The sequence below is a fragment of the Rhinopithecus roxellana genome, chromosome 7 (genome assembly GCF_007565055.1).
Source record: "Rhinopithecus roxellana isolate Shanxi Qingling chromosome 7, ASM756505v1, whole genome shotgun sequence".
In the NCBI taxonomy this organism is placed as follows: domain Eukaryota; kingdom Metazoa; phylum Chordata; class Mammalia; order Primates; family Cercopithecidae; genus Rhinopithecus; species Rhinopithecus roxellana.
The window spans coordinates 81,567,629-81,593,147 of record NC_044555.1 but is presented as its reverse complement, the minus strand read 5'-3'; the positions used below and the strand labels follow the sequence as shown (position 1 = coordinate 81,593,147).

The following is a 25,519-nucleotide window of genomic DNA, read 5'->3' as shown; positions in this document are numbered from 1 at the left end:
CCAGGCACGGTGGCTCAGACCTGTAATCCCAGCACTTTGGAAGGCTGAGGTGGGCAGATCACTTGAGGCCAGGAGTTTGAGATCAATCTGGCCAACATGGCGAAACCCCATCTCTACAAAAAATACAAAAATTAGCTGGGCGTGGTGGTGCACACCTGTAGTCCCAGCTACCTGTGGGACTGAGGCACAAGAATGGCTTGAACCTGGGAAGCAGAGGCTGCAGTGAGCCGAAATCTGGCCACTGCACTCCAGCCTGGGTGACAGAGTGAGATTCTGTCTCAAAAATAAATAAATAAAATAATTTGGCCAGTGTCCTTATTCACTGGTTCTCAGGTTGTAATCATTTTGCTTTGTTTGTTTTTGAGCCTTTTTTCTTTGTATGCTTTTCAAAATTTTGAGGATTTTCCCCTTGCTATTTCTATTCTACTTTTCTTTTCTTAAATGCTGATCCTGACCTAGTAATTTGAATTCATGAGCCCTAGGGTTGGAACCTGCACAGGGACCTGCAAAGAGAATAGTCTGTGGTGTCGGCAGTGATTTTTTTTTTAAATAAAAAATACTTTCTGAAAAATTTCAGGTTCGAGTCCTTTTTTCACCTACTGACATTTTCTTTTGTTTCCTCTGATGCCTTTTTTAAAAACTAAAAATTCCCATTCTGGAAAAATTAGCAAATACAGGCAAACACACTAGAATATAATCTTACCCACCAACTAGAGCCAATTAGATTAACTCAGTGGTTCCCATGGGGTGGGAGTGGTGCAGTTGTGCCCCTCTAGGGGACATTGGGTAGTGTTTGGACACATTTTTGGTTGTCACAACTGGGGGTGCAGTGCTACCGGCATCCAGTAGGTAAAGACCAAGGATGCTGCTGAGAATTCTACAGTGCACAGGATAGCCCCTTTAGAACAAGGAATTATCTGGCCTCACATGTCAGCTGTACCCAGGTTAAGAAGCCTTGGTTTAACTTAACACTGTGGAGTAAAGATTCCATTTACATTTATAGACTGCTATATCTTTTCAATATTATATGTAGGCCACAGTATAAATAACTGGCTAAAAATTAATCTAAAATGCAAAAATTCAAGAAAGGATAAATGTGCTTAAGAACACACAAATAGCTATAAAAATCATTCCTAGGCCGGGCGTGGTGGCTCACGCCTGTAATCCCAGCACTTTTGAGAGGCCTAGGCAGGTAGATCACGAGGTCAGAAGATCGAGACCAACCTGGCCAACATGGTGAAACCCTGTCTCTCCTAAAAATACAGAAATTAGCTGGGCATGGTGGTGTATGCCTGTAATCCCAGCTACTTGGGAGGCTGAGGCAGGAGAATCACTTGAACCAGGGAGTTGGAGGTTGCAGTGAGGTGAGATAATGCCACTGCACTCCAGCCTGGCGACAGAGTGAGACTCTGTCTCAAAAAAAAAAAAAAGTCATCGCTGTGATTCACCAAAATTACCTCTACGTAATGACCAGTTACTGGGGAGATAGTCTATGGTTGACTTTAGAATCCAACCTACAGCAAGGCTTGTAGGATGTCACTGTATAATTTAATTTCCTCAACAACAGCCAAATCTGTTAACTTCTATTAAGGTAATTGAGTTTTTATGTGGAAACTGAATTGAGTATACCCTGCAGACAGAACACGTTTGAATTTTCTGCCAGTCTCGCCAGCCACTTTAGGGATTTGTTAATTTCTTAAAGGAGAAATAGTTCAAATGACGAGAATTTACATATATAGACTTTTGTTGCATATATAGACTATTTTGTTGTTGTTGTTCTCTGGCATCCTATTAGCCTTAAAGGTTTTACTTAGTAAAGATATTTAGAAGCATTTGAGTATTTGAAATTCTGTGATTCCAAGAAATCTTTTACCTTTGGAAAACCCTGATTAAATTTAGGGTATTCCAAGGCAAATACAATACAGCATGTCCTAAAACATGCTTAAAATATTTCTTTGCAGTCTAAAATTATATTTGCTAGCTGGGCACAGTGGTACACTTCTATAATCCCGGCTACTTGGAAGGCTGAAGTGGAAGGATTCCTTGAGCTCAGAAGTTTGAGACCAGCCTGGGCAACATAGTGAGACCCCTCACTCTTAAACAAATTATATTTGCTAAGTTAATTATTCTGCCTTTTTTTGTTTGTATATTTGTTTTGAGACAGGATCTCACTCTGTCACCAAGGCTAGAATGCAGTGGCGCCACCATGGCTCACTTGCAGCCTTGAACACCTGGGCTCAAGTGATCCTCCCACCTCAGCCTCCCTAGTGGCTGGGATTACAGGTGCACACCACCATGCCCAGCTAATGTTTTAAAAATTTTCGGTGAAAGTGGAGTCTCGCCATGTTGCCAGGGGTGGTCTCGAACTCCTGGGTTCATGCAATCCTCCCACCTTGGCCTCCCAAAGTGCTGGGATTACAGGCGTGAGCCAGTGCACCTGGCCTCTTCTTTTTTATTTTAAAAGCACAATTAACTGCTAAAGTGATTTGTCTTTAGTATTTGATAACTAATGGGTTTTAGAGCGTTGTTTATAAGATGTAGCAAATTATTTTCATCATTATTTTTAAGACAAATTTATAAGACAAATGTAATAGAAGTAGATCAATAGCACAATAGAAAAAGATGGCAGAAAACATGAATATGTAATTCACAGATGAAGGTAAAACAAATGGTCTTTTTATTAAGGGAATGAAAATTTAAAAATCAACTAGACCCTTTTTTTTGTTTGTTTCTTCTTGGATTGGCAAAGATAAGCACTTAAAAGTTGTATTTTCTTTTGGATGATTAGTTTAGTTATGTCTACTAATGACTAAATGTGTGCATACCTTTTGACCCATTAGTTATACTTCAAAGAATTTTATGCAACAAAAATGTACTGAGACACACTGCTTAGTATAATAAGCCATTGAAACTTACCTAAATATTCATCAATGAGAAATAGGTTAAGAAAACTATGGTACAACCATACATGAAACTGATGTACCTGTAAAAGAAAGGAGATCAGTTTTTTTTTTTGTAATAATATGGAAGGATACTCAAAGTATATCACGTGAGAAAAGATCTAGGAACAGGATATTTATATTATTTATATTATTATTATTATTATTATTTTGTTCTTTGTAGGGACAGGGTCTCACCATGTTGCCCAGGCTTAGGAGCAGGATATTAGCTAACTTGTGTTACCTCTGAAAATCTTTGAAGTTCCCCCTGCTCTTTTTTCCAGAAGTGTAAAAACAAGCATATATTTAGTATTATACATTTTTAAAAAATGGAAAAATGCTGCTGTGTGAATGAAAGAGTATACATCGTGTTGCTCCAGATGGTAAAACTAGAGTAGAATTTACTAAAATAAAGTTTCAGCACGTAAAGTACAGCACTTCTCTGCTCTTGGCCATTTTAGACACTAACCATCTGGAGCAACCATGTAACTCTTGCCACACATTGCTAACTTAATGTAAAAAAAAAAAATCGCTTGAGTTTCTTAACACTTCACAAATGCTTGTAAGACTGACACCGGGAGCCCTGTCATCTAAAAGGCACCTTATAGAGTGCTTTCAATTCTTCTGTTTTTTTCATTCATTGCTCAAAATAGATCATAGTAAGATTAGATACTCTCTGGCCTTCTTGGTCTTTGACACAAGGAAGAGGGTTCCAGAGTTGAGAGTAAGGACTTTGCATCCTTTGCTATAGAATTCGATTAGGGTCAATAAAAAGGACCATTGTGTTCTAGAATGTGAAGGACGAAGGATACCACTTTATAGTGCAAGGAATAAGTGAAGAAGTCCTTTTATAAGGAAAACTGCAGTAGAGCAATAACTTGAAATTACACTTATTTATATTTACTTTTCATTAAATGTAAATTATTTTACTACATTGTACTAGTAGAAAGAGAATCAGCAGTTTAGGCATTCGGTCATGGATATTCAATACCATTGGTTTACTTAAGCACTTCTCATGTCAACAAGACTCAAGCCTGCAGATAACTCCTAGTTTATCAGTGTTCATTATAGCTTCCCGGTTGGTTTTACTTGTGAGTCGTAAGCCTAGTATGGTGAATATCTAGGAAATTTCACGGTAACAGGGCTTGTCTTAGGTTTTGAGAACAGGTGTAACTTGACTTCTCTCTGCTGTTTGTCATCCTACACTTCCCACTACATCTGGTCCTTTTTTTAGGGTGCTGAGAACAACATTTTTCTTCATGCAGGGGAAAGTAGAAGTGCATGTCTTCTAAGAAGGACAAATAGGAATAGAATAAAAGAAAAAGTATATTGGGGCCGGGCGTAGTGGCTCACGCCTGTAATCCCAGCACTTTGGGAGGCTGAGGCGGGTGGATCGTGAGGTCAGGAGTTCGAGACCAGCCTGGCCAAGATGGTGAAACCCCATGTCTACTAAAAAAAAAAAAAAAAAAAAAAAATAGCCAGGTGCAGTGGCGGGTGCCTGTAATCCCAGCTACTCAGGAAACTGAGGCAGGAGAATTGCTTGAACCCGGGAGGTGGAGGTTGCAGTGAGGTGAGATCATGCCACTGCCCTCTAACCTGGGTGACAGAGCAAGATTCTGTCTCAAAAAAAAAAACAAAAAACAAACAAACAAAAAAAAAACAAGTATATTGGAAGGGAGAATGGGAATGGAATCAAAATCATTGGTCTTGGATGAGAAGAGTCTCCTTGGTTTTGTGGTGATAATGGGGTAAAGCTGTAGACTTTTTTTTTTCCTTTAATTCATGAGTAAGATGAGCAAAATTGAGAAAGTGTCATTTTCTTGGCCTTGAGAAATGACATTATCTAAAGGAGAATCGTTGGGACCGGGGAGAAGGGGAGGGGTGTATAGCTTGAAGACAGTGTGAGGAGTTGGCAGTAGACTTAGTGGGGAGCAAATTAGTGAGGAGCAAAAAAGATTTCCTGGGATTCAAGTCCTGTTTCAGGTTGAAATAATACATTGTCATCCTTATTCAAATAATAGGTTTCCAGAGAACCTGTACTAAGGACAATATGTAGTTTATAGTTATATAATACAATTAGATTAAAAAATTTTTTTCTTACTGTTTTCATTCTGGCCTTTATTCCCACTTAATTGAAATCACTGGGGTTTTAGTGTTGTAAGAAACTGATAGTTATGCTAAGTATTATATGTGACTGTTTCCTGCAGGTACCCAGGGGAAGAACAAAATAGTAGGCCTAGGCCGCACAGGGTCCCTTGTGTGCTATGACAGACTTTACTCTCACCCTTCCTAATTCCTAATTGATATAATTTGTATGTGACTCACAAGAGGTACTGGTGGTAAGAGGGAGATTCAATTATAAGCTGGAGTTTGTAATTGAATCTACTTTCTTTGTATCTGAAAGAAAAATATTTTTGTTAATTATGGGCATATCATTTAGCTAAAAAATTACCTTAAATGTTAAGTGGTCCTTAAGGCATTTATAACGGAATTTTTCAGACCCTAGCAGTCTAAACTGGGAAATTATTTAAAATGTTATTAAAGCAACTTAAAATGGTAAAAATAATAGATTTATTTTTGTGCATTTTAGAGTTTATTTTCTTCTTGAAGGATGTTTTTCCAATGAGGGGTTTCTCTCTATGAAGAATATTCTCAATTAATAGATGCTAATTTCTTACTTAAGTACAGTAATATGGATCATTGGCTGTAAAGAATAGTTTGGCTTATCATCAACCCTTTTCTTTCCTAAAAGTGGTAAAAGGTGTGTCAGAGTGTAAGTGGTGGAAATGCCTGGGTGGTCACATTGAGAATTGTTCCTGTAGAATTGTTGGTGTAGTTCACAGTAAGTCTCCTGGGGAGGAATGGTTGCGTACTCGGCCCTATTTGGGAAACCACCTCTTTTAATGAGCATAAGCTCTCGATGGTTGGTTTTTACATAGTATGATAGAAAATTAAGAGAGAAAAGAAAAAGATGAAAAACTATAATATAAAGCCTCAAAGAACGGGTATTATTTAGTCAAAAGGTTATTTGACAGATTGGTATTATTTAGGCAAAAGGTTATTTGACAGACTTAAACTTTTCTTGTTCTCTCCCCAGAAAACAGAGACTATGTATCACAGCAAGAGTTTCATTGGGTTTAAGAAAGCGTACTAGAATATGTGCTGGAGTACTGACATGCATCAAAATGTAGTAGGATATATAAATTCAGTTTGTAATTACAATTTTGTCAAGTTTGTTATTTATATTTTAGCATTACCTGAAAAGTCTAATTACATTAAATCCCAAGGGATAGTCCCAATTACTTCATTAAACTGATATTTTCATAGGGAATTTTGCTTGGATAATGATCCATTATTGGGGCTTATAATTTATTTTTTACACAGAATATGGAAATAGGTTCAGAGGTTCATTGACAAAAAAGCATTCATTAAATACTGTGAATCACTAATGCCATTGATACAGAAGAATTTCCCTATGAAAATGAGAGCTTCTGTAAGAAAATGAAGTAGTTGGGAGTTTAATTTCTTATTAATATGATTTTAACTTGCTGCTTCATACCACTATATTCTGAGTCGGGGGAAAAGGGCAGCTATCTCTTTAAAATATTTAGGAATTCTTTGAGGATTAAAATGTAACTGGCTTTTGTCCTCAGATACTTTTGTAATTAATGGTTGTGTAAGTTTAGGGATTTGTTAGATATTTTTCTTGGAACAGTTTACATGATTTTGTAGTTGAACATTTCAAAGTTTCAACTTGAATAAATATTAAAATGAGGATACTTTAAAGACACTCAAATAAGCAATTTTAAACTTGCTTTCTGATGGGGTTATAATCCCTTTGCGAGTCTGAAGGATGATGGGCCCTCTCCCCAGGAAAATTTGTACATCATTTTGTTTCTAATTTCAGGGAACTCTCGGAGCCCCTAGAAGTCCTTCTGTAGACACTCAAATCTGTTTGGAGAGTTCATTAAAATCTGTCTTGAGGATTTTTTAAAAAGTAATATCCTCAGTCTCAGTCAAATTTTTTGCTTTTGTAGGTATAAGTAAACAGTCAAAAACCTTCATTGCTACTTAAAATACCAGATGAGTGACTACTTTTCCACTTTTTACTGGGAAAGATTTTTCTCTAGGTTCTTTAGTTTATATAATACAAATGAACTAATGAATTTAAACACTGTTGGAAGGGGAATATTCTAATTGAATTTTTGGTCAACTCAGTATTGACCAGATGACTTACACTGAAAATCTTTTCATAATATTAGTAATAAATATAGTGTTTTAGGATTCTGTAAAATTTCCGGAGGATGTCTGTCATCAGTTTGAACACTATATAAAGTTAGAAAAAAATGAATCTAAAGTCTTGGGCATTGTTTAGAAGTTAAATATTCAGCCTTAAACCAAAGAATGAAAGCAAACAGAAACTTAAGTTTTAGTTATCTTTACTGTGAACTAAATGTTCTAGAAATCTGATTGTGTCTGTGTCAGTTTGTATACTGTGTGTAAGAATGTATGCATTTCTTTTGTAGCCACGTCATGAATATTTTAATGTCCCTGTGTACTAAATGACTACTCATCGAGTATGCAGAATTTCACAGAGGAAATAGAATGCTGATATACATATGAAAGAAAATATCCACAGCATGGTGATTTATTTTGTATAATAATAGTAGAACATTTCAGAACTAGTACTTTTATGATTGTATTTTTTTCCTGTTCACATTCCAAACTTTTCTGTTTTATTTCATTCTATATGTGATCTTGATACAGCTCATTCCTCTCTGCAACTGATTTAATCTCATCTTGACAAAATATGACCTAGAAGTGTTTTGAGTAATATTAAATCTTAAACACATACATACTATCATTAATGAACCATCTGTGATTTATAAGAGGAAAACATGACAATCATTAAAATGTTTACCAAAGAAAATATAGCTGAAGTGCTAGGTCAAAATAAGCAGTGCTGTAATATATAGTATGGTTTGGTCTTCAAATATTGAGGTTAAAAAAAGAAACTATTTTGTGTGATTATCTTACAATCTGTATGAGCGAATGTGTTCTAATGTATCACATAAAAGTATATGTGAAAATAATACAAGAAACTAAAATTAATTTGTACCATTATATAACATTTAAGGTTAAAACATTCAGTGTTAAGAAATTCTGTAGTGCCACATTTATGGAATCACATTTGTGCTATATAATAATATCAAACAGTCCCTTTAAGAACTTATTAGAGAGCTATGTCTGAAGTCTGTTCTGCGATATCTGTTGCTTAATAACTCTTTCAAAGCATTAATACTGAGTTTATATAGTTCAAAAATTCTAATACTCAGTTTTAATACCTAAATACTTATATTTTACTAGTGATGGCATTCTAATATATTGATTCCTCATTTAAATACTTAATGCTTTGTTAACTGTGGCATTATATTTCTGAATTTTAAAACCTTTAATATTGGTAACTGTTGCATATTCTTTTAATAAAACATGCAGCCTATTTTATTATAAAAGGAAAACAATTCATTGTTTATATCTAGCGAGCATAAAGCCTAAGTAAGTTATTAAACAATAATTTCACAAGATGTTCAAATCGATTTACCACTGAAAGAAGATTTATGAAAATGTGTTTTGACCAAACTTAGTATTAGGCAGGTACACAGATAAGATTTTCCATTCTTAACATTCTCACTGTAATGCACTACATTTGAAGCACCTGGATGTGCTATCAAATGGGAAATTTAGCATTATATATTGGAAGCATTGAGAAACATTGGTCTTTCATTTCTATTTTTCCCCTCCTTTCCTCCTCCTGCCCCACAATATGTTATTCATCTGGTTTTAATGCTACATAAATATGCATTGTCTCATGCCTGTTTGTGTTGGATGCCTTGTGCTAAGCTGTAACAAAATGTTGCTTCTTTTGCTATCTGTATACAGCTGCTTGCTTTAAATTAGTAGATTCTGAAATAGCTTTCCTTGCATGTCTAAAATAAAAGTATTGCATGTACTTCGTCTCATGTGAATGACTTTTTTTCTTTTCCATCCCTCATAAAATAACGTTTTGTATGTTCATTTTCTAGGCAAATTTTTAAAATTGTGGTTAAAAACACATTAACACAGAATTCACCATCTTACGCAGTTTTAAGTGTACGGTTCAGTTGTGTTAAGTATATTCACATTGTTGTGCAGCAGATCTGCAGGACTTTTTCGTCTTGCAGAACTGAAACTCTGTACCCATTAATCAGCAATTCCCCATATCCCCCTCTCCCCCAGCCCCTGGCAACCACAATTCGACTTTCTGTTTCTGTAAATTTTATGACTTTAGATAACAGTTTTTCTCCGTAATTTTGAGCTGCAATTTCAGTGTGAACATGTGTAAGTTCCATTTTATATTATCAACACAATTTATTTTAAAACTCTACGTGTACAAGTCTCACAATAATAAAATATGTAAATAATTATTTGAAACTAGGCCTTTTAGAAAGGACAAATATTTTCAATAATGCATATTTGATAAGCAGTATGATTGATTATCTTCAGGAAATGCTATATAAGATTGCAGGCAGTGAGCACATGGGGAAAAGTCTGACCAGCTCCAAGGAGTAGCTGTGGGACATTTTTACATGGAGAAGCTGAGAATGTAAACTGTGTAGAATTCAATGGAGGCATTATTTAATTGATACATTCAAGGCTACATGAACTTTTAGACTATTTAACATTACATGGAAATAATTATTTTAAATTTTTCTTGAATATGTGATTTAGATGTCATTCTCTCAGTGTATTTAATGCTTAAGGCTAAATATAAATGAAAGAGATTGGCTTACATCACTCTTGGGTGTTGTATCATTTCCACTGGACTTTCTTAAAAAACTTAATCATGAAAACTTCAAGACTCACGAGTATAGGAAATAGTATAAAGAACCCTTGTGTACACATCACTGAGCTTCAAGAACCATCAACTTAATACTGTTTACCCAACCACTCCCCGGATTTTTGCCTCAGTATCTTAGAGCAAGTCTTAGACATCTTGTCAGTTTGTCTTTAATACTTCAGTCTGTGTCCCTAACAGATAAAGTACCATGCCCCACAAAATTAACAGGTATTAATAATTAATATCTTGTGCCTGGCTCAGTTTTTCCTAATTGTCTGAAAAATGCCTTTTTATATTTGGTTTGTTAGAATCAGATTCCAACCAAGACTCTCACGTATCTGATTGATGTGTCTTTTAAGTCTCTTTTAATCTTTAACAAGTCTTCTGCTTTATCCCCCCTTGCCATTTTTTTTTTTAAAAACCAGGTCATTTATGCTGCAGGATGTCTTACCTTATGGATTTGGCCATCGTATTCATGTGGCAATGTTTAGCTATTCTTATATCCCTCATCTCTGTTTAGATCTGTAACCTGACTAGATTGAGGTTCAATTTGAGGGGGCAAGAATACTTCATAGGTTAGACTCTTTTTAAGAAAATACCTTTTTCACTAAAGCTGATTTTTACCCATTTTTATTACTATGCAGACATACTAAAAGGTCATCATATGAGCTTTATAAGTAGAATTGGTATATGGTACTTGCATTTAATAATAAATGCTAAATCATTTAGATTTCCATTGTGTAACTATATAACCTAACATTTTGGAGCACTTTCTATAAATTAGGCAGAGCCTTAACTCACTTAATCTCAACATATGAAGGTAAGTACTATTATCCACGTTTTCCAAATAAGGAAACAGACCGTAGAGTTTAAGTAATTTACTTAAGATTACACCATGAAGTGCTTGATTGCAATTAATATTCTAAAGATTTATGGTTTAATATAATTTCTCTTCTCCTTGTTTTGTGCTGTACCATGATTAGGATGCAAAAGTAAGTTTATTACTGGATAACAAAAATGTATATTATTTTCCCTCATTAAAATATAGTGTTGCCTTTTAATTACAAAATTCGTTGCTAGTAATACCTGAAAGTTGGCCTCCTTGGTCCTTTATTTTGTGATTTGCAAAAAAATCAGCCACTTCGGAAAATTTTTAAATATTTTTTTTCTGGATATGCTTGCTTTGTTTTGAACTCCTTTGACATTTAAAAACCAGTATTGGTTGCTACATAGAATAAAAATGCCTTTGGCCCAGGGCATTCTTTCTATATGTGGCCTCTAGTGATGCCATTGGTTGCACTGGGGAGGTCTGGGAAGATAGCTGTTTCTGAAGACTTGCTGCTGTGGACACAGTTAACTAAAAACTCCAAGAGGAAGACATTTCTATAAATGCATGTGACAAAAAGCATGGAACACAACATTAGGCTAAGAACTGTGGGAACTCGGAGGGAAGAGGTTTTGAATTTTACCACTAAGATAACTTATCTTTCATATATATGTGAGTAGCAGTGATTTCATAAATTGCCAACTGGTTTGCATTGGGCTTGACTGCTTTTTGCATGACAGCAATGGCATCTAGCACATCGGTAGGTAATTAGCAGGTACTTAATGAATGCTGAAAACGTCCTTTTGTGGTCTCCAATGTTTGGGGCACAAAACCCTAAATAACCAATGACTGTCACTAGTAAAATGCTACAGTGACACAAAATTGCTTTCTTGAGTCTCTAAAACAAGCATGTTCTTCCATGTCAATTTTTCACATTCTCAAGACTCCCTGGATCTGCTTACCAGAGTCTCACATTTTCCCTCCACAGGAAGCTGAAACCCCACGTAGTGTTCTTGAAGAAATTGGACTGACATAACTCTCCTCCCTTGTTGATGACTTCTTGTGGCATTTCACACACTGTAGATGGTCACTCCCTTCATGTCCATGTTAGCTAATGGTGTAAGATGATGTCTTGTCAGTATTACTGTTTTGCTAAGCCGCTTCATTCATGCCTACACAATTTTTTTTAAAGGGAACTTTAGTTAATTAAGTGATAAGGGACTTAAATATGAATTAGAACGGTGCAGAAAAAGATCCTTTTCTGGATATTTTAAGGTTTAAAGGTCAGTTTCTCTTAATCTGATTATGTGCACATATGAAAATGGCACATATACATGTAAAATCAATCAGGCAGTATACATTTATTATTGCATTTGACCAAGGAAACTCTTAAATTATAATGTGAAACCTGGTTTTATGAAACCAAAGACTAGTGCAGCATTTCAGTATATGAAAAAAAAAAGGAATTGACAGGTCACATATCAAATGAATGGAAACTTAACTTCTTTGAAACTTTAAAAAGCAAATTTACTCCAAAGACTTGTATTGGAAATTACATACCTTTTTTTTTTTTTTTTTAAAGGAATACAGATTATTTTTAATGACTAAATTGGAATACTTCCTACACTAAAAATTATTTCTTAGGCATTCTGAATCTGGGATGAGAAACAGGATTGTTTCACAGTAGTAAGCACATAATTTTTAAGGCCAAGGCACATTCGACTCCTGAGATGAATTTTTTGTGGTCATAATCACATACTTAGTTGAGTTGTTTTTGATGCCCCAAAATAAAGTGAGAATGTTAATTTTCCAGGAATTCTTCATAACAGTATCTTACAAAAAACGAGTTGCTGTCTTCACAGTGTTATGTATAAAGTCATTGTTTAAAGCATGAATGTTCCCTCTGGGGTATTTGTTAAAGCCAAATTTATTTTGCTTCCCTCCACTTAGAAGTGCTGCACACTTCACAGCAACTTCCTTTCTTTCCATGGCACTGCCTAGTTAACAGAAGTCTTATAAAAATTTAAAAAGACACGTTTCATATAAAAAAGTGAGAGTTAAATGAGGTAAAATGGCATTAGTTGGCTCTATTTTTTAAAGCTATATAATTGTTCAGCGTCACTTTTCTAAGTACCTATACATATCTAAACATGTCTTCACGGTTTATATTTTCACTTGTATATGCTGGGCTGGATTAAGCTTTGTTGTGATTGTGACCAATATTCAGGCCACGTGAGCACTGTCTTATCACATCGCCAATTAGTTGTAATAAATGTTCAACGTATAAACACTGGAGTGTGTTTTTATCTCTTTCCAAGTTTGTCAAACTATGGAGAGCTGCTGAAGGAAGAATTTCTAATTTTTTTTTCAGTAAAATGTTGAAAATTCCCCTCCATTTGAATATGGTGGTTGTTATAAGCACACACAAGATACATGGTGGAAGATCTAAGGAGTCTTCATGTACTTCATTAAAAAATAACGTGGATTCCATGCTACTGAGAGCTTATCTACACATTTATTTTCAATAAATGCTGCTTTTAAAACCTTGATGCAGTTGACTTTTCTACTCTTTCTGAATGAACAACTTAGATTATTACTCAAAAGGTATTTCAGATCAACTGGATTCCTCTTACCCCCTTGTGAACTGAAGGTGCTAGCACATGCAACAGAAAGGGACTAATATTTGCAGACTGTACTACCTAATCTATGCAACAAATCAAATATATGGTTATCATGATAGTTAAGGGACCTCCTATTACTACAGATAGGAAATGTTACATTCTAAAACTGGGATATTTAAGAAGGAGGCAGGAACTACCATCAAATTAAGTTGCTAGTTTATTGGAAAAAAAGACATTTATAGGTTTAAAAAGCCTCCAACATACAGCTAGCTATTCACTGAAAACAGGCCTGTGGGCTTCTGCCAGCAATGTATAGTTGGAATTTTTGAAACATAAATAGTCATCAGGCAATATATACAAAAAACATTAATAAATGTTCAAGATGGACATGTATCAGGATAATGAACCAGTCAGTGGTTTAAAAACTTCCTGCACTTCTACCCTGCCTATTAATATTTGAGGGGAAAGTCATCAACATCTCAGTTGTCTTGAGCTCAAGATGGTGGTGGTTTTCTTTCTTATCTTCCATGATCTATTAAGACTTCAGCTTTGCAGACCACATTTAATTGCATATATCTTGACTGTATTTAGAAAAGTATTAAAAAATACTGAATTTAATGATAATTACTCGGCGTTACTGAAATCAGTAGATAGTTCTAGGGCAATCATTTTCAGGGTGAAGCAGGCATTTAGAGTCTGGAACAAATCCAACTTTTTAAAGTGAAATTATCCTGGACCACATGCATGATTTCTTTTATTCACTACACATTAAAGAACTCTCATCCTTAACAGATATCATGCAGAAATCCCAATTTTGAGGAAACTTTCTTCCTATTTAAATTTCGTTAACGTTTCAGTATTTTATGTATGTTTTAAATCCTTATTCCCAAATCTCAAATTGACAAATGTCACATACTCCAAAATTCAAGATCCCAAGTATGTCAATGGAAAGAAAGTTACAAAAAATAGATAAAGCTGGGGAGCATCTTATTTATGATCTGAAATCTAGGTATAATATTTTGCCCGAAGCTTTTTCTGCATTAGGTTCTATTCTCTGACCATTCTGTTATGATTTTTATACCAGGATTGCTTTAACACTAGGCATATTTAGTACCAATGACCCTAATATTTCTGGAAATGACAAAAATAAACTTTACTCCTATATAAAGAACTTGCCAACACACTATTTTAAAAAGTACACCATGACGGCCCCCAGCTGAAGAGTAGGAGGAAGAAAATGGACTTTGCCCATCAGTACTTTAAAACTGAGAAAGTGACCTTTAAAGCAAAAAAAGCTGTTCAGCTATTACATACAGACAAATCCAACAGATTATTAATAAAAGGCAAACAAGCAGGGCGCAGTGGCGCTCACCTGGTAATCTCAGCTATTCTGGAGGCTGAGCCAAGAGGATCACTTGAGCCCAGGAGTTTGAGGCTATAGTGCACAGTGATCATGTGAACAGCCACTGCACTCCAGCCTGGGCAACACAGCAAGACCCTGTCTCTAAAAAAAGGGGTAGGGGGCAAACAAGAATCAAAAAACATTAAATATGTGAACACATAAAATTTATCAAATTGGTAAGGATTAAAATTACTTAGCATTGTGGGAGCAGTGAAGTTTATTGTTGACGTAATTTTTTTGTAGCCTTCTGGCAGGCAACTTGGAAATATTTTAGTATTCATCTCCTTGATACAATTTATCCTAAGGAAATGATCAAAAATATGTGGAAGTATTTAAGAAAATCCATCACAGGATTGTTTTCAGCACAGGATTCTTTAATAGTACAAAATTAAAAATCTAGCAATGAGGATATGGTTGAAAAAACTGATAGATCCATATTGTGCAGTGAATAAAACGAAGAATAGGGCTTGATGAAATATGACAATGCTTCTTGTGAATAAAAGCATATTCAACTGCATTCATATATGTTCTTTGTATAAAAAGATGTGTACATAGGGCTGGCTGTGGTGGCTCACACCTATAATCCCAGCCCTTTGGGAAGACAAGGTGGGAGGATCACTTGAGTCCAGGAGTTCAAGACCAGCTTGAGCAACATGGCAAAACGCTGTCTTCACCAAAAAAATGTTTAAAAATTAGCCAGGTGTGGTGGTGTGTACCTTGTAGTCTCAGCTACTTGGGTGGCTGAGGTGGGAAGATCACCTGAGCCCGAGAGTTTGAGGCTGCAGTGAGCTATGATCATGTCACTGCTCGTGAGAACCTATCTCTAAAAAAGAAAAAAGTGTACACACTAAAACAATGCTCCGATGTTTAGTTCTCTCTCAGGGTTAGGATTACAAGTAATTTTCATGTTGTTATTTATGTATTTTATGTTTTCTATACTAACCATACTTCATGATTATAAGAGAATAAAAAATATTTTTAAACAGAATCCCAGGCTACATAGGGTTCAGCCAGACTTGCAAACCCATCTGCGTTCATAGCCTTCTATCCGAGTATGTAGCAACCATAATAAATAAGATATACAATCATTTAAGAACAAAACTAGTTTATTTAGATTTGGGACTCTGAACAGTTCTGTCTTTATTACCCGACCTCCTCCTGCCACGACTTCGGGACCTAGAGGAACTTTGGCTCCGGCTGCGGCGGCTCCTGCGGCTCCGGCTCCGGCTGCCCCGGCCGCGGCTGCGGTCCCTGCTGTGGTCCCTATTTCTTCCTCTGCTTCGTGAATTGTGCCTCTCCCGACTCTTTGATGTGCGTTTGTGAGATTTCTTCCCCCTGTGACTACTCCTTTTCCTCTCGGATTCCCCATTTCTTTTGTAGGAGTGGTCTGGACTAGGGTTTCTCCTTCCCCGCAGCCTGCTGTAGTAGTCGTCGTGGTGACCCATCCTCTCCCTCCTTTCGGAGTTCTTCCCAAAGGAGGAGCCAGTCCGATCTGGAGACAAGTAGATGTCTCTATTAGCTTCCCAGAATTCATTGTTGGGATTTCTGAACACATGAAGAAAGTTGCAGTGCTTTCCTCTTGGACATTGTTGTATTTCAAATAACCCTGCAAGGGCACAGTGATGAAACAGCACTTATCACGGCATATTCTGAAGATGCTACTTTATCCTTTTCAGAAGGTACATTTCTGATGTTTGGATATGCTAGAACTATTTTCTACTGTGTATTATGTAAAAGGGGCTTACATAAATTGATGTCATAATTTGGTTCCCACAATGTCAAACATGCTCTAACAAGTGACACTCTGAAAGGTAACAAATCAGAAGTTTTCATTAAGCAGAATAGCCCGTGCCCCTACTGGATTATGGTGCAGACTGCAACTGAACAAATGGTGACCACGTTATCTTTTCCAGGTTTCACCTTCCCACTGACTGGCGATTTTGATCCCTGATTAACATCAAATAGCCAGCTCTTTGGGTCCCTGTGGTAGCATGGTTTGATGGCATGGAGGTGACAGGCCAGAACCACTGGTCAAAAGAGAAGGCCTGGCCAGTCGTGGTGGCTCACACCTGTAATCCTAACACTGTGGGAGGCTGAGGCGGGCAGATCACCTGAGGTCAGGAGTTTGAGACCAGCCTGGCCAACATGGCGAAACCCCACCTCTACTAAAAATACAAAAATTAGCTGGGCGTGGTGGCAGGCGCTTGTAATTCCAGCTACTCAGGAGGCTGAGGCATGAGAATCACTTAAACCCAAGAGGTGGAGGTTGCAGTGAGCTGAAATCATGCCACTGCACTCCAGCCTGGGTGACAGAGTGAGGCTCACTCTCAAAAAAACAAAAAAACAAAAGAGAAGGCCTGTTAAACATGGAGGAGTCTATATTTTGTTTACACTTTAAGATTATAAACATTACACTAATGCTTCAAATTCACTAAATGCTTTTAATACAGAAGACTCCTATCAAAGATAAAATCTATTTGAACAATTTTGAGATCTTTGGGGTTCTCAAACGTTTTTTAAAAGCAGTAAATTCCCCAGATATGCACAACAGTTAGAAGTGAAATACCTCCGTACCACATACTATAGACAAAAATTAACTCAAACTGCATCCAAGACCTAAATGTTAAGAAATGAACTATGACTCTGAAGAAAACATACAAGTAAATCTTTGTGACCCTGGGCTAAGCAATGTCATCCTAGATGTGACACCAAAAGCACAAACACAAAAATAGGTAAATTGAACTTCATCAAAATTTAAAACTTGTATTTCGAAAGAACACGAAGTGAAAAGACAACCTACAAAATGGGAGAAAATATCTGCAAATCACATTTGTGACCAGGTACTTGTATGGAGAATGTACCAAGAACTCTTACAACTCAATAATAAAAAGACAAAGAGCCTAGTTAGAAAATGGGCAAAGGATCCAAAAAGACATCTCCCCAAAGAAGACAAACAAATGGCCAATAATGAGAAGATGCTCAGTATCTTTAGTCAATAAGGAAAAAAATGAAGCTTTTTTTTTTTTTTTTTAAATGAAATAGTCCCCTGCTTTGGAGGAGTCAAGGCGACACTCAGAAGCTCCTCACTGAAATCACACTGGATTCCCAGGAACTGACAAAAGTAACTGCCTTTATGGAGTGAACAATTCCATCTCTTTCTTCCCCCGAGTCTTTAAACTTCAAGTGTAATGGTTCTTCTAGTTTCCCTTAGCAAGGAATCCTAAAATCTTTCTTTTCCCTTCATAAATGGTTTCAAAATGACAGCATCCAGGAAGACAAGCTTGCCAAAGATTCTGTTAAGCAGGCATGTGTAGAGCAAAGAAACATAAGTAAAGGGTAAGATAAGTGCTCCCCAGAGGCATTTAGAGTTCATCTGTTTTCACCTGGGGAACAGCCCACTGAGAGAAATCACAACATAACTAGGCCTTCAAAACTGCTGGCTGCTCTCTGCACAAGACTGGATCATTTCCTGATTGGGTTGCCACTGTCCGATGTCAGTCTGACTGCATGCATGTTTAACTGATCCCAAGCCTACAACTAGCCTCTAGGGCACAGAAGCATGTATTCCAAGTAAGGCAGGAAATGCTATGGGTAAGGTAATGTAGGTGGTGATGACAGAAGATTCATTAGGGATAAAGATGGAAAGAAAGAAAGAAAGAAAGAAAGAAAGAAAGAAAGAAACAGCTCAAGTGAGGTGAGCCAATGAATAGAAAATACCTCTGAAACTGCAACAAGGGAAATGGGGCTTCCACAGACGTAACTCCTTAGGCTTCCTGATTTGTCAGACACAGAGCCCAGGACTGAAGACTGGAAGACTGGAATTCTAGCCCCAACTCTGTCACCAATACGTTGTGACCTCAATCACTTCATCTATCAAGTAACTCATGAGGTCGGTTACAGATCTAAACTGTGGTGTTGTTTCTATAAAGTTCTCTGCTCATCTACTGTGTGAGGCAAAAAGCTATGCCTCACCACTTTAAAATACTGGGTTTTCCCCAAAGAGTATCCCTTTATATAGCAGTGGAACAATTGAGGAAAAAAATCATCACTTTGTCTTTTACCACAAATCGCCATTTTCCACCGGGTCACTGGGCAGAATTCACACTGCAGCTGTCGTCCCGCATACCATCGCCCGTTAAACAGAGAAAGGGCTGCTTGGCATTCTTCTTCCCTTTAAACCAAAAATCAAATGATACGCTTTACAGTAACTTCCTGATATGTAGATTAGCCCGACTATTAATTAATCCCGTTATTAATTTATTGTAGGACCACCAAGTTCACTGATTTTGTACCTAGGGAAGAGTCATTAAAATATTCAAGCTCCCGAAGCTCACAGTTTATTCAGGAACCCTTTTTACTAACCCTCGGAGAGGTTTCAATGCATGGAAATTGGCTTGAATGAAAGCTTCTTAATCCAAAAGACTGGACCATTAAAAATGCAGAAGTGTTTTCCACTGCTAGGGCCTATTCTTTCTCAGACAGGATTGCTGTTCTTCTTATTACACTGGTTAATTTAACCCATTAGCTATAGTATGGCCTAGGCAAACAGCAAGATAAGCAGAAATGATACAGTAATTGCTCTCTTAGCTGGTCAAATGCACACTAAGATGATTTTGGGCTTCAATCTCTGCCTCTTTCACTATAAATGCTTTTATGTTCTCTATTCTAGTTATCCCTTTTTAGTTTGTATTTTAATTATTAAAATTATGAGTAATAATATAACCACATTGTAAAACATTCAAAGCTATGTAAATAGACAAAGAATGAAATATAAATGTATTATTTTTTCTTTTTGAGATGGAGTCTCACTCTCACTCTGTCCCCCAGGCTAGAGTGCAGTGGTATAGTCATACCTCACTACAGCCTCGACCTCCTGGGCTCAAGTGATCCTCCTGCCTCAGCCTCACAAAGAGCTGGGACTGCCAGCACATGCCACCACATTCGGCTAATTGTTTTATTTTTTGTAGAGATGAGGTCTCTCTTCAAGTGATTCTCCTGTCTCAGCCTCCTGAGTAGCTGGGATTACAGGTGGCTGCCACCACACCTGGCTAATTTTTTGTAGTTTTAGTAGAGATGGGGTTTCGCCATGTTAACCAGGCTGGTCTTGAACTCCTGGCCTCAAGCAATCCTCCCACTTCAGCCTCCAAAAGTGTTGGGATGACAGGTGTGAGCTACCATGCCCAGCTTATGTTATTTTCACATCCATTCTATATTTCTGTTTCAACTCTTAATATTTAAGTTTTAAATATTTAGATTTATTTAAATTTTAATTTTATTTAAATATTTTAAAATATATGAAAGCTGGGCCAAGTGCGGTGGCTTATGCCTGTAATCCCAGTACTTTGGGAGGCTGAGGCAGGTGGATCGCCGGAGGTCAGGAGTTCAAGACCAGCCTGGTCATCATGGTAAAACCCCATCTCTACTAAAAATACAAAACATTAGCCAGGCATGGTGGCAGGCACTTGTCATCCCAGTTACTCAGGAGGCCGAGGCAGGAGAATCACTTGAACCTGGGAGGTGGAGGTTGCAGTGAGCTGAGACCACGCCATTGCACTCTAGCCTGGGCAACAAGAGTGAAACTCCATCTCAAAAAAAATAAAAATAAAAATAAAAATAAAAACATTAGAAATAAAATATATGAAAGTTATATATCCAGTGGAAAAATCCCAGACATCAACAGAAACAGAACAACAAACTGTGACAAATCAGGAAGACACTCACAAGCAGAATACTTACGACTGGTACTGAACGTATACATTGCCCCTCAGGTGAGGTTCCAAATTGCAGCTGACCTAGGGAGCAATGAAGAATGCTATCATAAACAATTCCAGAAAAGAAACCAGCCATTCATCAAATGTTTGTCCAGGCTAACATTCCCCAAAGCAGTTACCAATCAAAGATTCCAAAATAGAGATACTAGCTGACTCTGGCATCTATTTAAGGCGTCCTTGGCACATGGCAATGTGCCTGATCCCTGTTGGTCCAGGTCTGTTTTTTCCCACAAATATGAAATGTTTCACACATCCATAAAAATACAGAAGATATCAATCAGCCTATATACACACTACCCAGATTTAACACTAACGTTTTCCACTTTTGAATGAGAATTTTTACATATGTAAAACATTAAAGATCCAGTTGAAGCCCTTCTATCCCATTCTTCTCCCTCCTCCATCACAAAGCCGAACACTCTCCACAGGTTGAGTGTAGCCTTCACATTCCAAACACAAACACACATATTACATACATAGACCTACACAGACACAAATACAAATACACAGATGCAGGCATATATACATATATCATATGCATGCCAAAACCCACACATATGTATCATACATATAAATGTCTATTATTTATAATGGGTATACACATATTTATGTATACATATGCAAAGAAACAGGTAATATGTATTGATAAACAACATAGTGTTGCTTTGTATGTTTTAAAATTTTATAGAAATAGTATTTATTCCATATTCTTTTTTCAAGATGTAGTCACATAAACTTAACTACTGTATACTGGATATACCAAAAAATAAAACTTATCTACTCCTCTAGAATGATGGTTTTTCAAGATGCTTCCAATTGTTCATCCACAAACAGTACTGCAGTCAGCATTCTTAAACAGGTCTCTGTGGGTATAAAGATCTCTCTACTGTGCATAGCCAATTTATAGATTACACGTACCTTCACTAGTTATTGACAAACTGCTCTCTGAAGTGGTTTTACTAATGTACACATCCTCATCTACCCTTGGTATTAATAGAATTTATAATTTTTTGCCTGATAGGTGTGAATATCATCCCATTTTCATATGTACTGTTCCTATTACTAGTTAGGTTAAATATTTGATCATTTGCCTTCAACAATGACAAATCTGATTTGTTTTTACATAATAGTATATAAAAAGGTCCTCGAATATTCATACTAGTGTTTAGCATTTATGTTCAAAATGAATCTATAATTTTACAAATTTGTCCCAGAGTATTTTCTTAGGGTATCCAAAAACGAGCGGGATCCATACTCAATGACAATTTGTAACACCACCCTTAGAAGGAAGAATAAAAGGCCTCGGGAGTGCATGTCAGCTGTGCAAGCTAGGGTGAGAGAACTCTGAACAAAAGAAAAACTACGTTGAGGTGGTTGTGGTTTGTGGGTGCAGCCTGTTGCAAGTAAGGGTGCAATTTCCATGAACTACTCTGAAGTTCTGAAAGCAGCCCTCCCACTACCACTTCACAGAAGCAGTGTAATCAAGAAACCCTACGAGGAAAACCGCTGATGTAATCCAGTCCCCTCACTTTCAGGATAAGGAAAAGGCAGGAAGAAGTGGCAAGGCCAGTCAAACCACATGGCCTCCTCGTCCAGTGCTTCTAACATGGTATTGTGTGGGTGTGACCAGGCAGTTCCACTTCAGCAGTTATTGCTTGTGCTGACAAGTAGTGTGAAGACAGAAAGGCATATGCCCCAGAAACAAAAGGTTAAGGAGGAAAAAAAAATAAAAAAGAATTTTTAAAAATATTGAAATCAGTTGATAGAAGTATAGCCTTCAATGTCAGGAATATCTTTGTTTTTTGGGGGGTGTTCCAACTTTTCATCATCATTTGCAACTTGCAGGAAAAAATTCACAGTATTATTCCTGTCTTTTCCCAAATTATGGGACAATTTCCCTGCCTTACCATAACCAAGGCATTCCAGTTCAGATCTGACGAAATCACAGACAAGGCAGGAAGCTTCACCCTGTTAGAATTCAACGAATGGGTCCTGGGAGCAGCAGAGATTACATCTGGCCTTACCCTTGCACTAAGGAATATTTTAAAATAATTATGTGTCATCTGAATGCCTTTTTCACCAACTATGCTGCATCACAGACCATGGTTTGTATAATATTATATTCAGTATTGAAAGTATCCAATGAATAAAAAGAATGTAAAAAAAGCAGTGGAGGGGGTGGTGGAATCTAGGTTTATGTGGTTTATGTTCCTGTGTGGCTCCAGAAGAAAGAACATACACCTTGGGTGGAAGCTAAGCTGGTACTGTCAACACAATGAACCAACAAACTTAGTGAGTGAAGTTGTGTCACACTGTACATGGAAGCCACCTACAGAGGAAGGAAGGGAATGCACCGTTTGTCACATGCAGCTTCTAAGTGAAGTACTGGATGGCTATGTGCAGGGGACCTGATACAGAGAATGCATGTGCTGGAAAAGAACTGGAGCACAAAGCTCCCAAATAAATGAAAGATCCTTTGCAATCTAGACCCCTAGCATTCAGGAAATACCATGCTAATACATGTTTATGATTTCATGTGGTATTGACGCGACATTGGCAACGAGGTAGGGGGTGGAAAGAGAGAAAGAGGGAAGTCACAGTTACAGAGTGTCAGCATGCCTGACCCCAGCTGAGCCTGTGTCCCAGCTCTCTTGGGCCATTAAGTACTGCAGGGTGAAGCAAACCAGTCCCCTCCTCCACACGCATGCCCACCTTGAACTGAATCACTTTCCCCACGTTCTTGAACTCGGGCAACACATCCTCATAGAAATCTAGGAACTGCTGGTAGGTTTCTTCCTCGCTGTACTCCAGGCTTGCATCAGGGTCATAGTCATCCCTTCTGCACTGCTCCATTCCAAATGTTGTAAACATGCTCTTAATAAGAAGGGTAGGACTGGATGTTGGGAAATTATGTTTACGTGAACATCTGCATATGAAAGAAAAACTTAAATTCACTAGACCAATAGTTGAAAATTACACACAAAACACCTGCTTTAGACTAGGCGTGGTGGTTCACGCCTGTAATCCCAACACTTTGGGAGGCCGAGGCGGGCGAATCACCTGAGGTCCAGAGTTTGAGACCAGCCTGGCTAACATGGTAAAACCCCAATTCTACTAAAAATACAAAAAATTAGCCGGGCGTGTTGGTGTGCGCCTGTAGCACCTACAATCCCAGCTACTTGGGAGGTAGTCATCCCTTCTGCACTGCTCCATTGTAGGGTAGCGCCTACAATCCCAGCTACTTGGGAGGCGGAGGTTGCAGTGAGCTGAGATCGCACCATTGCACTCCAGCTTGGGCAACAAAAGCGAAACTCCATCTCAAACAAAAAACAAACAAACAAAAAAAAACACTTGCTTTAAATTTTGAGATAGAAACTCATGTCATTTAGTTGTTTTGACTTAACTGAAAGAGAAGAAACCCCACTCAGATGCCAAGTTTCAGCGCTTAAGGGGATTTTTTTTAAGTGCTGAAACTTGGCACTTGCTGTTTTAATGTCAAGCTGGAAACATTTCAGAGTTCATATACCATTCAGCTGCCTTTGAATGAAGTTCAGGAAGCCTGTACATGTTGAACCATAGGGGAAAAGAAGGCCTGCTGATTGGTGTGACAGGATGTGGTGATAGGCATGAAGATGTCACATGCGGGACTGCTGAGAGGAAGGTGGGAACTAACAATGCAATCCTGGTTCTGTACAACCGTCAGTGGACTCCATGTTTACACAATATAGTAATCCAAGAATTTAGAATTTCCAGTTAATGAAGCAATTCAATCTGATCTGTGTACAGCATCTTGTAGCTTTCATGGCATTTTTACATTTTTCCCCTCTGGTCCTTATATCCCTTTAGGACAGTGGGGACTAGTATTTTCTCCACTTTGCAAAGAAGGAAGCTGAGACCTAGAAAAGCACACTTGCCCAAGTCACATGGCTTGGAAGAGAGGGATCCAAGACATCTGCATTAATCTACTATCTGGTGCCTGTCCATGATAGGGTGTAATAAATATAATTTGTTTTTGAGACAGGGTCTTGTTGTGTCATACAGGCTGGAGTGCGATGGTATGACCATACTTCACTGCAACCTTGAATTCCCCGGGCTCAAGTGATCCTACTGCCTCAGCATCTTGAGTAGCTGGCGCATGCCACAGGCGCATGCCACCATGCCTGGATAACTTTTTTATTTTTGTAGGGATGGGGTCTCGCTATGCTGCCCAGGCTGGTCTCGCACTCCTGGCTTCAAGTGATCCTCCTGCCTCAGCCTCCCAAAGCTCTGGGATTACAGGTATGAGCTACCATACCTGCATCATTTATTTCTTATTTAATGAAGGTGGCTAACCATTATGAAGAACGATTTTCTTTTCATAGTTTAAACTAGACCAAGGCTAAGCTGACTAGACTGTACCTGAGTAATATTTCAAAAATCCTTCATATGAGTTTACTTTCTTACTTACTTCCTTCTCCTAACATACAATGAGGAGGAAAAATGTAGTTCAAGGTTCCAAATAAACAAAATTTTCCTGGTTAGGTTGCTAGTCAAAAATTGGTAAGAAAAAAACTTTTTTTTTTTTTGCTGGGGGAGTCCACAGAATTTAGGAAGAAAGAGAGTTGAAGAATAGGACATGTTGGGAAAAAATAACACTGGTCCTAAAATGACTAAATGTTTAATCACACTCACTTTCCACATCTGTAATGTCTATCTAAGCACCTACTGAGATAATGCTTACAGAACGCCCAGCATACACCATGCTCAGCTCAGAAATGCTTAATCAGTGTTCATTAATGTGAAATTTTCTATTTTCCAAATGACCTCCTGGATGATTCAATTAGAGACCTTGCAATGAGATCCCTCTTCCCAACTACTGACAGAACAAAGAGCAAAGACTCAACCTGGCTGGCAACACTAACAGTGAATCAAAATGTTATAAGTATGAAGCATGCACAGAATTAAACAAGGAACCAATTTAATGAGGTTAAAATTCTGCTCAAGGGATTCTTAGATCTGAATGAACTTGGCCCTAGTTCCCAGGATGTCAAATAAGCATTTGTCAGTTTTGGAATAGAACTGAAGTCCCTGTCTGGGGAAAACT

At 37.5% G+C, this 25,519-nt stretch overlaps 2 protein-coding genes across 7 annotated transcripts in view; one reads left to right on the top strand and one right to left on the bottom strand.

Annotated features, from left to right (window-relative positions):
* Positions 1-13,191, top strand: part of AP1S2 (adaptor related protein complex 1 subunit sigma 2) — a 30,321-nt gene extending 17,130 nt beyond the window's left edge. The window contains exon 6 of one of the 5 annotated variants that reach the window (XR_004058314.1): positions 11,631-13,190. Coding sequence is in view for 4 of the 5 variants with exons in the window: in XM_030933698.1 (XP_030789558.1) it covers positions 6,037-6,093 (57 nt within the window). In the remaining variant the exon portion in view is untranslated. Of the gene's footprint in view, positions 1-6,036; positions 7,376-7,465; positions 10,990-11,630 lie in introns of those variants that run through there. The other 4 variants (XM_030933697.1, XM_030933695.1, XM_030933696.1 and 1 more) reach the window with 4 other exon arrangements.
* A 2,562-nt stretch (positions 13,192-15,753) lies between these two features.
* ZRSR2 (zinc finger CCCH-type, RNA binding motif and serine/arginine rich 2) overlaps positions 15,754-25,519 on the bottom strand; it is a 35,152-nt gene continuing 25,386 nt past the window's right edge. Inside the window, exons 8-11 of one of the 2 annotated variants that reach the window (XM_010357058.2) lie at positions 23,149-23,362; positions 20,402-20,457; positions 18,727-18,836; positions 15,754-16,157 (exon numbers count right to left, since the gene is read on the bottom strand). In XM_010357058.2, the coding sequence (XP_010355360.1) occupies positions 15,772-16,157; positions 18,727-18,836; positions 20,402-20,457; positions 23,149-23,362 (766 nt within the window). In that variant the 3' untranslated portion in view covers positions 15,754-15,771. Of the gene's footprint in view, positions 16,272-18,726; positions 18,837-20,401; positions 20,458-23,148; positions 23,363-25,519 lie in introns of both variants that reach the window. The other variant, XM_010357057.2, reaches the window with a different exon arrangement.